We start from the raw sequence: 13,991 nt of genomic DNA, 5'->3' as shown, positions 1-13,991 counted from the left end.
CCATCTACTTTGGAGGCCTGCGAAACATTATCCGGGGTGGGAGGAATCTCGTCATCCCTACTTCTCCGTTGTCGTTTGTGCGCTGAGCTGCCATGAATTGAGGCGTCATGGACCATATCAGTAGTTCTATTCCTCTTGGCACCCAAAGAACCTCGCCCGGATGCAGCACTCATGTCTGCTGTAGAATCAGTGTTATGGTGCGAAATCTCCTGCGAGTGCCATTGCCCCTCGTCGTCTTCTGGTGATATCTCAGGGTCACTCGCTCCAGAAATAATCGCGCCATTTCCATCAGCAGGGTCTGGGATACCCTCTTCGGCGTTGCTCTGGCTGTCGGGTTCTTGGAGGGTATTGACGAAGTCTCGCAAAGAGTTTTCGTAGCATTTACGCAGAAGCTTCGCGGCATTCGGATACTGACCACGTGTGAACCCAAGCTGTTCCGCGACTTGTTGCCAGTCCTCTTCACCATCTGGATCTCGGTAGGCCTCGACAGCTACGTGTAGCAGGTAAAGATCCACTGACTGTCTACATATCTTGGGCTGTAAGTCGATGGCGAGTTCCATGACCTCAGAATATGCGGCTATGTTGGCAAGAAATTCGTTTCTCTCGTCATCGAGCTCTGGGGAAGGAGGCTCGGTCTGCACATCCTTAACTTCAATGACATCCTCCACCCTCTCGGGGCTCGTGGTTGTTCGTCGCACACCACGACGTTTGTCGTTTGGGGGGGCGTTTTCTTGTGGGGAGGTACTTTGGTTTCGAAATGGTGGTTTCGAATACGCGTGGTAGAAGTCGTATTTCTGTCCCTTGCCCTCTGCAGCCTCGATACGAGGCCTCAGGACTTTCAGCCAGTGATTCCGCCATGATTGCCAGGTATGTTCTGGGTTCTTCCATACGGTCAGCTCGAATCAACCTGTACCATCTCCTATTGCACGCATACCTCTACAGCAAACTCTTGAAACCATTTTGGGCCGGCCTGTATGCCTTGCCTCGCTGCACGTTTGACACTCTTAGCTATCAAAATATCATGTTCCGGCGTAAATCGGGATCTCTGCGATGACTGCGGTGCCTCATTCTTGGACAACTTAGGCAGACTGTTGCGAGGGGACTGATCACGTAGACGGGATACTAGAGGGCTCGCCATCTGCGCGTCGGCCTGTGACTCTGGAAGTTCACAAGGCTCAGCAGGAGAACTATCTGCACGCTCCAGCTGATTTCGGTAATGAGACTTGATCTCCTGGCGCGCTGCATCGGCGACAGTACGAGTCAGCAAGCCGGCGCCTTTGGTGCGCGCTAGGCGTGACAAGATGCCGTCCTCTTTCCAGAGGTCGTCCAGTCGATCATCGGCCTCCAAGACGTATTTGGTAACCCGCAGCATGGAATCGATCGTGCGCTGCTGAACAGGCTCTTCGAGCGGGTAATCCGAGTGCCACCACTGGCCTTGAGGCCAGTATGACGCGAGTTCTTTGAGCTGCGCAGTGCTCTCAAGATTCTGCAATTTTGGTTGTTTTATCGGACTTTCACTTGGTTGATGCTGCGCTGGTGCATCACGTTGTTCCGGCAGCTGAGCCGGGGTGCTGCTAATGATCCTCTTTTGCAGTTCCTCCTGGGACAAAAACGAGAGCTTCTTGACCCAGCGATCTCTCCACGATTGATAAGTGTGGCGATTGTTCTGAACAGATTATTAGTAATAGCGAAGCAGAAGCTAGGAATGAATACATACAACCCGCTCGAGATCTTGGTATACCGCATTTCCCTTGTCGTTCTTACTATTCGCAAGAACCCACTTGATGAGGTCAGAATCATCAGATGGAGTGAATGGAGTACGAGTGCTTTTCCCCGGTGCAGCGGACGCCGTAGGGCGGGACTTCTGAGATTGATGGCCAATCAGGTATGTGCCATCATCTTTGTTCTGCAGAACGCCCTTTTTGATAGAATCATCGACCCATTTCCAGGAGTAGGCATCTGGTGGCGCGTCTGCTCGCATATGGTCTGCGATGAGCATATCGGCATTCTTCTCCAAGGGTACGATCGAGCCGCCATTGTTCTGCGCCCGAGTCAGGAAAATGAGTATCAGGGTACGATTTTTAACTGACCGAGATAGAATCCAGCAAGGACTTTCGACAGGCAACCCGCTGTGCGACCCAAAACTTTATGCCCTTGAATAATTGGCCGCCAGGCAGTCCTTCATAAGTGATGGCTGCCGACATTTTTTGTGATTCGACCCGCGGATTGTCTCGACGGGAACTGGAGCCTGAAGAACGAGAATATGTATGGACCTTAGGGCGCAAGACTGGGGGCAGTTGAATGCGTTCTGAAGTAGGTTTACGTTGTAGATCTTGAAGGTGCCGACCCCAGGTCTTTTACTCAGCGGGGGTCCCGCAAGTTGTGAAGTCCGTGGTTCCCTGCCCTTTCGTGACTGGTGCCCACTGAGCGGCTGGCGGCGTAGCGGCCTGACGTCCGCACGTTGTGACCAAGGTGAAGGTGACAGTGACTGACGCGTGATGAGGCGCGATTGAACCCGTGCCATCGCGTCCTCACGTGCAACCCATACACCCCGCAACTCTCTGTTAGTAAGCAAAATCCGAGCACCCAGCTTGTCAGCGTCGGTTATCCGGTGACGTTGGTCTCTCAACGGGCCATCCGCATTGCTTTGGTCATATTTGAGACCAAAGGGTGCACGACTGAAGGACAAAACAGGAATTGAATCACTGCTATTCGCTTGGTACAACTCTGATCTGTGTTGCGAAGCGAGCTACAGCCGTCGTGCCCAATGCAGCTGATAGTAACTGCGACTACAGTCTCATCTCTTTGCTGCCTGCTGCTGACGTCTTGAATTTTCGGTAGGCCGCTGAGACAAGCCTCGCAGCGTCCGGCGAGGTTTCACGTGTTGCTCTTTTTGTACCCGGCGGGCTTTAGGTGCATGTTTTTGAGTTGCATGTTGCAAAGATGGGCATAATTAGAACAGTAGCGACAATCGTGCTGAGCATTTCGTTCTTCGTGTTCGTGCTCTTCTTCGGACGACTTCCAGCCTTGAGGTAAGCCAGCTGCTCCGCAATGCACCCCGTTCAAAAAGCTGATGAAGGAAATACTAGAAATACTCCAGTCGCGGCGCTGTATAAGTTACTCTTTGTCCGTGTTCCAGATGGACTCGTTGCTCTCGATCGGATTTTGACGTCAGGGCGTCTATCCCGATCTTTCTCACGATTTGGAAATTACATCATGTACGACAGACATCCGACGATAGTGGTGCGTTACTCCTGTCTCAGGCCTCCCTGTTCATTCTGATGGGTGTAGATATTCTTCTTTGGCTTGCTCTTAGGTGCCGAGTACTTGTACCTACCGAGCGCCTGGTCTCAAATGTCGACCTCCCATCGGGTCTTCGGCTCCATCAGCGTCTTTTTGCCATACTTGTTTCTTTACCTGGCGGTCAACGCCGATCCCGGCTACATCACGCCGGAGAATCACGCCTATTACATGTCGCTCTATCCATACGATTTCTCCATATTTCACCCCGGCCACAAGTGCAGCACCTGCGGCTTCATCAAGCCCCCGAGATCCAAGCACTGCAGTATCTGCAAACGCTGCATCGCAAAGTGCGACCATCATTGCATCTTCATTAACGGATGTGTCGGCTACGAAAACCACAAATGGTTCGTCCTGCTCCTCCTTTCGACTGCCATTTTAACGACATACGGTGGTGCTCTGGGCTACTCGATCCTCACAGCCAAGATCCGGGCTAGGTTTCCTGGATGGTCCGTCTGGCCGCCAAGCTCGCTCAGCTGGGAGGACTACTTCCTCATCTGGAGTTGGGGGCTTCAGGACGACGTCAGCATGGGGGCTGTCACGCTGCTGTCGTCCATGACGACCCCCTTGGTTTGGGGTCTGCTCATCTACACGCTGTGGCTCATCTACTGCGGCACGACGACCAACGAATCCCTCAAGTGGTCCGAGTGGAAGGAAGACATGGACGATGGACTTGCATTCAAACGCAGCATGTCGACCAACAGAACGAAGGACCCCCTGCGCGAGTCGGCGACTTCGCGATGGCCGCTCGACACCCAACAGGTCCTGGTGACGACCGAGAACGGCATGCCGCCGGCCGCCGGTGGACCTGGACAGGGCGAGTGGGAACGCATCTGGAAGATGCGCGATGTCGAGAATCTCTACGACATGGGGCTTTGGGATAACATGATGGACGTCTTTGTGAAGGATTATGGGTTCGGGAAGCGGCGGGACCAACCTCCTATTGAGGATGAAGGCCGGCCGCGTCAGCCATTGAAAGCCTCTCGGTTTTGAGGCACTCTGGGCCGCTGTTGGCAGTGCAAGCTGGCAGTTCGACAGCCAGAGAGACTGCTCTAGGGGTACTGGATCGCATCATAATATGCATTACCGATGACACCGGCACAAAACGTAGACCAGTGTGGAGCGACAACGATGGGCGTCAACATATAGATGCAAGGTACATTCATTAAAACCTAAGCAGTCGCGGCGAACGGAGTCGTGCTTCTCGAAGAATGAGCATTTAACGGGGTTTCATTGTCCATTTCTCGTAACTATCGTTCCCCCACGCAGGAGGCATTAGGCAGCAGCAGGCGCTGCGACCGATTACAGCCTTTGATTTCATCCTCTCACCACGTGTCTGCCTTATCCAGGCGAAGCCATATCCAGGCGAAGCAGCCATACCTCATCTTTGCAATGAATAGTCTTCGGTGCCGTCGGTCCTCCTGTTGGATTGTGCAAAATTACAGAATGGTTCCAAAGCTGGTTCGTGTTAGCAATGCAGCTTGGCCCGCTTGCAAAAGGTAGTCACTTACCCGAAGGTGCGCTTGATGCTGTTCACATAGTACTCCTCCCAGTTGCGCTTGGTGACGTCCTCCTGGCCAACAGGAACGCCGGTCCAGGACACGCGCATCAAGGTAACGTGGTCAATGTCGTTCTGGTCGAACTCAATGTTCAGCTTGGAGAAGTGGCCAGCGGGCCACTGCTTGAGACGCCAGCTCTGCACGATCCTCTTGGGGGACTCCAGCTCCAGGTACTCGCCCGAGACATTGCCATCAAAGAGCTCGAACTTGCCGCCCTTCTTGGCACCCTCAAACACCTTAGGCGGCGCACGGGTAAAGGCAGCAATACGACCGGGATCAGTGAAGGTCTCGTACAGCTGGTCGGCAGAGGTACGAAACTCAGTTGTCTCATTCAGGGTAACAGTGTTCACGACGCCTCCATTGTTGGCCTGAGTGGAGGACTGGGCTGCAGACTTGGAAGCGCTTGCAGGCGCATGCACCTTGGGGGTGGAGAAGCCGCTGGATGGGTTGGACCCAGGCGCGTGCTGGATATCCTTGCCATGCTCAGCAATGAGGGCTGAAGAGAGCTTAGAGAACTCAGATCGAAGCTGAGGGACAAGCTTGGAGCGAACCAAGTCCTTTACAGGCTGCTTGTCCTTGGACTCGGCGAAAATGTCGACGTCGAACACGTACTCGTCTTCCTCGGTGTCATGGGCGACCTCAGGGACCGTAATGGTACCCGAAACGTCAGCCTCATCGGGAGTAGAGCCAGAGTACTCAAGCACGAGCTTCACGTCGAAAATGGTAATAACTTTGCCCTTCCTTTGGCTGACGTCCACATCGCCGTCCATGCTCACGAGCTTGCTGATCTTCGCTGTGACACCGCCATCCTCAGCCTGGAGCTTCAAGAGCGTGGTCTCGAGGTACTCCTTGGCCCACGGTGAAACATCCTTGTTGACCCAATGCCAGTTATTAGGGTTATGGAGGACCATCTTGGAAGCGGTGACTCAGTTCTGACGAGAGCTGTGAGGCTGTGGCTTTTGACTGTTGAATCCAAGTCAGCAAAGAGCTCGAAAACAATGTGATGCTTGCGATTCAGGTAGGTAGGGTTCCAATGTTCAGAGAGAGGTCGAAGACCGAAGCATGTGTCATCAAAGATGGGAGTACAAGTCTTTCTATGACTGGTGCCAGCTGGCGTATCATCATGTGGAGGGGAAGAAGGGGGTTGAGGTGTTGTTGGCAATGGAGGTCGTCTTACCTGTGGACGTGTTTGCGGTGTCGTTATCTCATTGCTAAGGACACCTGCAGGAGCGAAGTGGGAGTAAGGTAGTTAAGTGAAAACAGCTTCAGAATGGAGTCGCGAGAGAAAGCTCTAGAATTTTGACGACTGCGGGGTGGAGACTGCTGCGGTAGAATCTCGGCTCGCCTGAAGGCCATGGGACCCTCAACGCAGCCCTGCACCATTCTGAGCCTCAGGCCGCTCGCAACTGGACTGGGCTGATTGATTGCCGACTGCCTGACAGAAAGAAAGTCCATTCGTAGATCGAACAGACCGAACAGAGCCAAGCTCATCTGGAGCATACCACCATCAAAGGGCCAAAGGGCCACTACCAACCCCACCACACCGACATCTAATCTGCAGCACACCGAGAAGGAGGCGAGGCCGAGAGGTCTATCGTCTATCTGCTACTGGGCTTTGAGGCTGCCAACTCGTGCGGGTCAGGTCACCTATCTGGCCAGTCGGTGGGCCGCTTGCGATTGTCCGAGAACGACTTGGGTTCTTTTGCTTGTTGGGTCGGGGGGTCGGGCTTCTGTAAAGAGTGACACGGCATGCATATGTGGACTTGGTCGACAAGCGACTCAGTACGCCTGCGCAACCCAGGTCATACCGCCGCGTTCCCGTGTCTCGACCAACGGATGCGAGGTGCCTTTGGCGAAGCAGCTTGGGCGAAACGCTAATGCAAGGTTCTCGACCAGCTTGCCTAGGAGCCGAATCACGCAGCGTGGTATCACATCCAAAATCAAAGGTTGGGCGACCAAGAGAGGTAGAAAATTAAGCGCCGACGCTTCTTCTTTCTCCGCACCTCGCAGCAGCCAATTGGACACCCATCATGCCCCCTGGCGTCTCCAAGAATAGATTGGACTCAACATGCATCGCTTTCCCACGAGCTCTGTCCCCGTCCCAGGAATCGCTGGCCGCCGCGGTCGCGACCATATGATCGGAGCCAAAAGATCACAGAGCGCACTCTGTACGTCTCTGTTACTGAGACAGCCTGCCTCTGAAAGGATCCCAAGCCAGAATATGGGCTCTCGACGTGTCAAATACGACCTATGCTCCCTTCAAGCGGACCGTTGGCAAGCCTTGAGCGACTGACGCCTAGCCGTGATCTCCTCGCACTCGAAGCACCTTGCAACAAAATAGCACCCACGGGCATCCCGGTCCTCTGTTGTGCAGTAGTCACATGCGGCACTGTTAGAGCTGTGGCCCGCCCAGGTTATCTGTCTTGACTGGTTGGAGAATGCCCTCCTAACAGGCTACCCCATGGATAGTCAACGCCAAGGTCAGCAAGCGTTCTGGCCGACACATGCACACACATCCCAGCCGTGATCGGTGAGGGGGCCGAACCAGTGGCTACCATATCACTCACCTGCAGTTCTTGAGCTCATGTTTGCCCATGTTCGTCGCTCCGATCGATTCTTTCACCTCTCTATTCTGTGTCTTCGATCGCGAAACGACAAGAAACGACACAGTCCGGGTCTTGGTTGGTGTCACCACAGCCAGAACTGGGGATCGATGTTACGGAAACCAACCGACATCCATTCACCCCACCCCTGACATCTATCTGCAGGGTCAAAGCCGCTGCAGGAGGTGTGCGGTACCATCCGTCGGCCAGCCCATTTCGCCAGCCGTCTGTCTCCTGTGCCGTCCATCCTCTTTGCCTTTTCGTTGCCAAAAACTTGCTCCTCTATTCCCTCCACTGCACCCTGTCGGCGAATCTGGTGTCACGACACTGCTGTTCGTCTTGTTTGCTATAGTTCGGCCATGCGCTTGACCTCACACTTCACCCGTTGCTGAACGGATCGGTGAAGAGCTTCTTAGCTGCGGCAAAGCAGCGCGCCTGGCCCAGCTCCCCCGCCTCTTCGTGCCAATCCTCGGAGCAACCCGCCAACGCGCCGCAGTGCTATTTCCAACGACGAGCCAAAGAAGCGTGTCCGACCAAGACGCGGCAGAGCCACGATGAGCAATCCTCGTGATCCTTCGCGCCTGCGGCAAGGGCTCAATCCTCTCTTGACCACCTCCCTCGGTGGCTATCATCAGAGCGCTGCACCATTGTCTGCTGTTTCACTGAGCTCGACAAGCCACCTGCAATCGGCACAGCCCACACCCACCACCGGAAGTGCCATACAGCCCTACAACCCTCAGGAATGGATTGCTTCGCCAGCAGCTGGGCCCGAACGAACGCACCAGTTTCCCGAAACTCAAAGTGGTACACATCCTTTCACCTCGTTGCTGTGGGCACGAGTTCCTTGTCGCAGGTCAACCGCAGAACTGACAATTCAATTAGTATCCCCTCCGCCCCCGCCTCCGTATAGCCCGCCTTGGAACCAGCGCCCAGTGAGCAGCGTGTTCGAGTCTTCTCCAGCAGCCAACACCTCGGCCGCCAGGGTGCCTCCAAGCAATGTTCATCGCCCGTCGCCAGAACCTGTTGCAAACACGTCATTCCCTCCTCCGCCTGGGGCGAACGGCCGAGGCGGTTCGCGAGAGAGACGGTTTGGTCTCTCATCGTTGCGAAGACACAAGGAAGCACATGAACAGCCTAGCCCTCCCGATCCCATGCCGCCCATCTCATTTTCGCGGCCTACACCTCCTCCCATTAATATCCCGATGGGACAGCCGGTGCCACAGCGAACGGCTTCTGGTTCCTCACAGGGACCTCCTGGTGCACGGAGGGCGGTGTCCACGAGCGCCATCGAGACTCCGACATCAGCCAGGTCTCGATCAACATCGCAGACAAGATGGGAGCCCGGCATGCCACTTCCGCCTCCGCCACCCGGTCCACCGCCAGCTTCATCCAGATCACAGAGCGTACAAAGTACCAGCAGGACGAGTGAACCGATGGTCTCGCCACCGACAAGGCGCCCTCCGCCCAGCAACGGCTCCGCGCTCGGCCCTGTTCCCCCGACACCTGCTGACTGGATCGATCAAGACGCCCAGCAAGCGACCCCAACACCTTCGCGGGGCAGGGCTGCTGGCCTGACGATTGATACCACCCAGCCTGCCTCTTCGAGTCAGGTCACCGAATTGACAAGCTCCGCCAGTCTTAGTCGTGCTGGTGCTGTGCGTCTCGACAAGACCATCGTTCAGAGGCGAGCCGAGAGCCGGACGAGACAACACGAGTCTATGGACGGCATCCTACAACCAATGCAATTGACCGATATTGTGGTCCCGAGTGCCACTACCTTGTCCCGACGACGGACCATTAACAAATCTACCCCGAGGAGCGGAGGCAGAACCATGCAGGACACGCCCCAGACTGGGGGGAGCGACTCTCAACGAGACCCGTTGAGTCTTACACCCAAAGCTCTAGGGTCTGCGCACGGGACTGGTCGGGACATGGCAACACCCCCTTTTTCACCACGTCCCGGGAAAGCCCCCGCCACTGATCCTCGAGGTGTTACACCGAAAGCACTCCCAACGCCGCCGCTTCACAGTCGCTCGGCTTCAGCCTCTCAGACTCGAGGCGGCAGATCAGGCTCCTTGGGTCGGGTTGCGGTGACGCCCTCCGACAGCGCCCCATCTTCATCAACAACGGTGCCCAAAACTGTGGTCGTGTCTCAAACAGCCGATCAGTTCTGTCAGGGGACCATTGAAAGATTTGAGGCTTTTGCGGCCAGCGAAGCCGCTGCCACATCCGATGGAGACCGAGTCCGGCTTTTTGCAGACTTTATCGTCAGCGAGTCGAGGATTCGTCGCGAGCGATATGCTTCGGCGATAGGGGCTATGGGGTCTGAGATATTTGATCTGACGAGGGATCTCTTCCGGCCCATGGCGGCCAGGCGAGAATCCGGGATCTATCCAGGCCAGAGCCAATTCACGCCGCTGTCATCTCAGCCCTCTCGATCGCACCGTGGGTCCATTGACTCTGCGTACCGAGACATCGCTGGGCAGTCGAGCTCAGCACCGACATCTGCCAATACACCAAGCTCGCCCTTGGCTGGTCCACCAAACAATGGTACATGGGCGTCCAACTACATGCCTTCTCTTTCTCCTATTCTGAGCCTCAGCGTCAGTGGGAATGGGGACGGTAGTTCTCGAGGCCGGCCGCCCAGCAGATGGTGGGAATCAGACTCGGCAGGAACTGGTGGTCATTTGATGGAGAGGTCCAAACGCGAATCCAAGTACATGGGCATGCCAAAAGAAGCCCGCGAGGCTCTGCAATGGGGAGACAGTCCGGTCCAAGACGAACTGCACACGGGCATCAGTGAGCCTGAGTTTTCGGCAGGCTATCCGCCCGAGAAGACGGGTTGGCATGACCAGGAGTCCGCCCTGACTCCCCAGCCCGTTGGCATTCGCAGTTCGACGCAGTCCCTCACCTCGTCGGCCTCGCCAACGACCCCAGGTCCAGCACAATTGGATATTTCTCGTCTTGTGACTCTGCCTCCTCCGTATCCTCGCCACCACCCGGCCGTGAATAACAACCACCCCGAACTCACGGCGACGCGCACGGCTGTGAGACAGATCAGCGATCTTTCCGAAATCGAACATGCTAGGGCGCGATACCAGCAAACGAGCCGCAAGAAGCGGGAAGAGGCCACCAAAGCTGCTTCGGAGCGACGATCGGCTCTGCGCAGTAACCTTCAACAAGAAATCAACTCGGGCAATATGTCCTTTGCAGAGGCTTCCGCGATTGAGCAAGATTCGAATGAGAGCGAAAGAGAGGGAATCAAGGACCTGGAAAAGGCCGACTTCGAACATTTCCAGAGCCAAGTCGTGATCCCTCTGAACGAGCTCCTCACTGGCCGCATCACCAAGGCGAACGCGCTCTTTGACGGGCTCGCCAGTCGTCTGTTTGACGACGTGGAAAGCGCAGCGGACATGCCGCAAGAGGAGGGAGACGACAAGCCAGAACTCCTGGAGAAGTTGACGCTGCTGAAATGGATTTTTGAGGCAAGCGAGGTTCTGCATCGGGCCAACTACGACTTGCTGTCGGACCGCAACGACCGGTACCGCGACGTTGTCGTCACGCCGTACCGGCTTGCGAATAACCAAGAAAAGGTGCGGTCCGCCGAGGCCTTCTTCGCCGAGGATGCGGCGAAACGACAGCTGGCCTTTGCCAACGAGGTACTCGAGAGGACGCGGACGTTTCAGAACGTCATGGAGCAGAACGTCGTGCGCGGCGTCGAGGTACAGCTGTCGGCGTTCTGGGACATTGCGCCCCCACTCAGCCGGCTGCTCGACAAGGTGCCGGGAGACCTCAGCGGAGGAGGGTTCCGGGTGCAGATTCCGGCGCAGGAGTACCAGGAGAACCCGACGTATCACCAGCACCCGTTACAGTACCTCTTTAGCCTTGTGCTGCACGCCGAGAAGAGCACGTACCAGTTCATCGAGTCGCAGACCAACCTGCTCTGCCTGCTGCACGAGGTCAAGGAGGCGACGGCGCATGCACATGCCAAGGTGGTGCAGGACGAGGAGGGCGGCGAGCGGGCGGACGCGCTGCGCCAGGAGGAGGAGAAGAGGCTGACGGAAGACCTCAAGGAGAAGGTGCGCGTCGTCCAGGACCAGTGGCACAGCGCACTGGGCGAGGGCGTCAAGGGCGTAAAGCAGACTGTGGGCGAGTGGCTCCTGCAGACGGGCGGTTGGGACGAGACGCTTGAGGATGGCGGCGTGGGCAGCGTGTGAAGTGGGAGTTTGTTAGAGGCAGGATGTGCTGCCGTGACGTTTCGTCTCCTTCATCTGGCTTGACAAAGTTGATACCCCCATATTACACGATACATCGAATTCTCTCTAGAAATCACAATTTTCTCAACATGATTTCTCATTGGGAAGTTTCTTGTCTAAATTGTTCTTGTTGGCAGACGTGGTTCAGGCTCGACCCCTGTGGCCGCCGTTCCACTGATCATGCTGGTGCTATTTCATACCAGCTCCTGCCATCTCGTCTAGGTATTCCGGTCCTCAAGGCATCTGCCGTTGTGCTTTCTTCCCCGAATGTAATGTACAAGGCGTATGTCGTGGTATCACATGTTGTACATGGCGGGGGACACAAGCCTATGCCGCCCCCCCCCGGGGGGGTCGTCGCCCGGTGTTTTTGTATCTCTGTCACCGTCACATCCCTCTCCTCGCCCGCCCCTCCGTGGCAAGGAAGGGGCCAGGCACCTTTTCGTTCCCGCATACGGTTCCTTCATTGCTTGCCAAACTCCTTGGGCAGATCCATGCCGACCCTCCTCGCCGTCAGCCGGACGCGCTCCTCCTCGTCCATGCCCATGCCGGGGTTGTAGCGCTCGAGCAGCGTGGCGTAGACGCGCTGGGCGCGCAGGTAGTCGAGGAACTGCACGGCCTCGGTGGCGGCGTTGGGGTGCGCGGCGGCGGGTTCGGCGAAGCTGCTGCGGATGCGGGCGTGGATGGGTGATCGGTTGCGGGCGAGGATGGGGCGGGGCGGGAGCTCGCGCAGGAGGCTGCGGTAGAGGGAGCGCAGGGTGGAGGTGTTGGAGGCCATGGCGGTGATCTTTGTGGCTCTCTCTTCGTCCAAGACTTCTGGCTTCGGTGTTGATTTGAGGGTGATGGATTGAGGGAGGTGGTGGTGTACAACGCGGCAGGCCTTGGGTGGTAAGTTTTTGGTGATGTAAAAGCCCAGACAGTCGTTGCGCAGGCGGAAGGGACTAGGCGTTGCAGTGCACCGTAACGGTCAACACCGTACGGCGCACTGCAAACACCTCTTCCTCCTGCAAGCAACGTCCCTTCACGACAAGAATGCCTCATGCCGAAAGCTTCGTCATGACCAGAGCATATTTGGAAGGGCTAGTATGCGTCAAGTGATATCCGGAATTACACTGAAAGAGAGTTCTTGAGAGCAGAGTGTGCAGCACAATTGTGAGTGCTCTCCCAAGCTTCCTTCCATCGTCTCCGTATTCCTGGCTTCCTCCCATCCTACCCCCCTCTCAACAGCAACTCACATGCAGAGATGCATCACGCCATGGCGGTCGTCTCTCACTTATTCTAGGGTCCGTTCACCCTGGATACCAAGCTGATAGAGCAACCCTTTGGTCTTGTTGCGTGCTCCGACGATGGACGCCGCCGGCCAACACAGTAGCTGGCTTCTGATGTAGGTAGTCAAACTCACCGAACATGTGTGATTCATTTAAACACTGCCCATAGCTCATTCGCATCTTATTCAATCACAGTCAAGTCACTCTTTCTCAGTGAACCCACAGCCTCTTTCGTTTGTACTTCAGGCCCAGCTCCACAGAAAAGCATACATCGGATAGAGCTGGCCATGCACCACCAGGACGAATCACGAGTGCAACGGGAGAGAGTGAGCCTCCAGTAGCCAAAAGCGCAACTCGGCTAACTTCATCTCAACGCGAGAAGCTGGTGGTTCGCCCGTGGAACAGCCAGTCGGTATACAGCTCACAGCCATGTTCATGTCTCAACGTAGGTCCTGTTCTCCTTACGATGGACCCGAAGAGCCTGACCTCCTGCGCACGCCCTTGTTTCTACCCCCTATTGATTGGAGGGTCACCCTGCATGGTGCTATCCGGACAGCGGAATTATCACTCGATATCGCCGGCCGACCAGGAGACAAGTTACGAACAGTCAGCTTGGTGAACGTCTTCGAAGTCGTTCTTGACCTCCCAACGAGCCTTTGTTGCAGTCCGAGGGCCCAGAGTAACTCGGCGAATGCTGCACGGTCGGCTCAAGCCAGGCAGTCCACTCCATGAGCATGACTTCGTCTCGAGAGCCGGATGATGGTCGAGGGATCTGTTCTCAGTCTTGTGCATGATGCAAGGAACGTCTCTAGGCGGCGAAGCAACAATCTGAGGGGGAGGGGCATGAACTGAAATGTTCGCTCGCTAATGTGTTATCAGTGCTCAAGACGCAAGCCAGTAGTCTGCGGGCCGCCTGGAGCCCATCAACCCGAAATCAAGAAGTTGCGGTCGTCGGTTTCCGACCCGTTACAAAGGCCCTGGAACCATGGGTCAGCACACCCTCATCGT

General features: G+C 56.0%; 5 protein-coding genes across 5 annotated transcripts; 2 read left to right on the top strand and 3 right to left on the bottom strand.

The window, feature by feature from the left end:
- Positions 1-459: 459 nt before the first annotated feature.
- D7B24_003174 (uncharacterized protein) lies at positions 460-2,204 on the bottom strand (the record flags this gene model as incomplete). The annotated part of the gene is made up of 4 exons (XM_028637367.1): positions 460-466; positions 520-881; positions 935-1,666; positions 2,091-2,204. 4 exons carry the CDS (start codon positions 2,202-2,204, stop codon positions 460-462), a joined length of 1,215 nt encoding a protein of 404 aa, XP_028490752.1.
- Positions 2,205-3,354: 1,150 nt separating this feature from the next.
- Positions 3,355-4,293, top strand: SWF1 (palmitoyltransferase swf1; the record flags this gene model as incomplete). The annotated part of the gene is made up of 1 exon (XM_028637366.1): positions 3,355-4,293. One exon carries the CDS (start codon positions 3,355-3,357, stop codon positions 4,291-4,293), a length of 939 nt encoding a protein of 312 aa, XP_028490751.1.
- A 446-nt stretch (positions 4,294-4,739) lies between these two features.
- On the bottom strand, positions 4,740-5,770 carry D7B24_003172 (uncharacterized protein; the record flags this gene model as incomplete). The annotated part of the gene is made up of 2 exons (XM_028637365.1): positions 4,740-4,758; positions 4,812-5,770. The coding sequence occupies 2 exons, from the start codon at positions 5,768-5,770 to the stop codon at positions 4,740-4,742; spliced, it is 978 nt and encodes a 325-aa protein (XP_028490750.1).
- A 3,125-nt stretch (positions 5,771-8,895) lies between these two features.
- Positions 8,896-11,679, top strand: D7B24_003171 (uncharacterized protein; the record flags this gene model as incomplete). The annotated part of the gene is made up of 1 exon (XM_028637364.1): positions 8,896-11,679. The coding sequence occupies one exon, from the start codon at positions 8,896-8,898 to the stop codon at positions 11,677-11,679; it is 2,784 nt and encodes a 927-aa protein (XP_028490749.1).
- Positions 11,680-12,178: 499 nt separating this feature from the next.
- On the bottom strand, positions 12,179-12,493 carry D7B24_003170 (uncharacterized protein; the record flags this gene model as incomplete). Its single annotated transcript, XM_028637363.1, has 1 exon — positions 12,179-12,493. The coding sequence occupies one exon, from the start codon at positions 12,491-12,493 to the stop codon at positions 12,179-12,181; it is 315 nt and encodes a 104-aa protein (XP_028490748.1).
- Positions 12,494-13,991: the final 1,498 nt, after the last annotated feature.

The sequence above is a fragment of the Verticillium nonalfalfae genome, assembly GCF_003724135.2.
Source record: "Verticillium nonalfalfae strain VnAa140/NRRL 66861 chromosome Unknown scaffold_189, whole genome shotgun sequence".
Lineage (NCBI taxonomy): Eukaryota > Fungi > Ascomycota > Sordariomycetes > Glomerellales > Plectosphaerellaceae > Verticillium > Verticillium nonalfalfae.
Note: the sequence above shows the minus strand (reverse complement) of the source record. Positions and strands in the feature narration are given on the sequence as shown.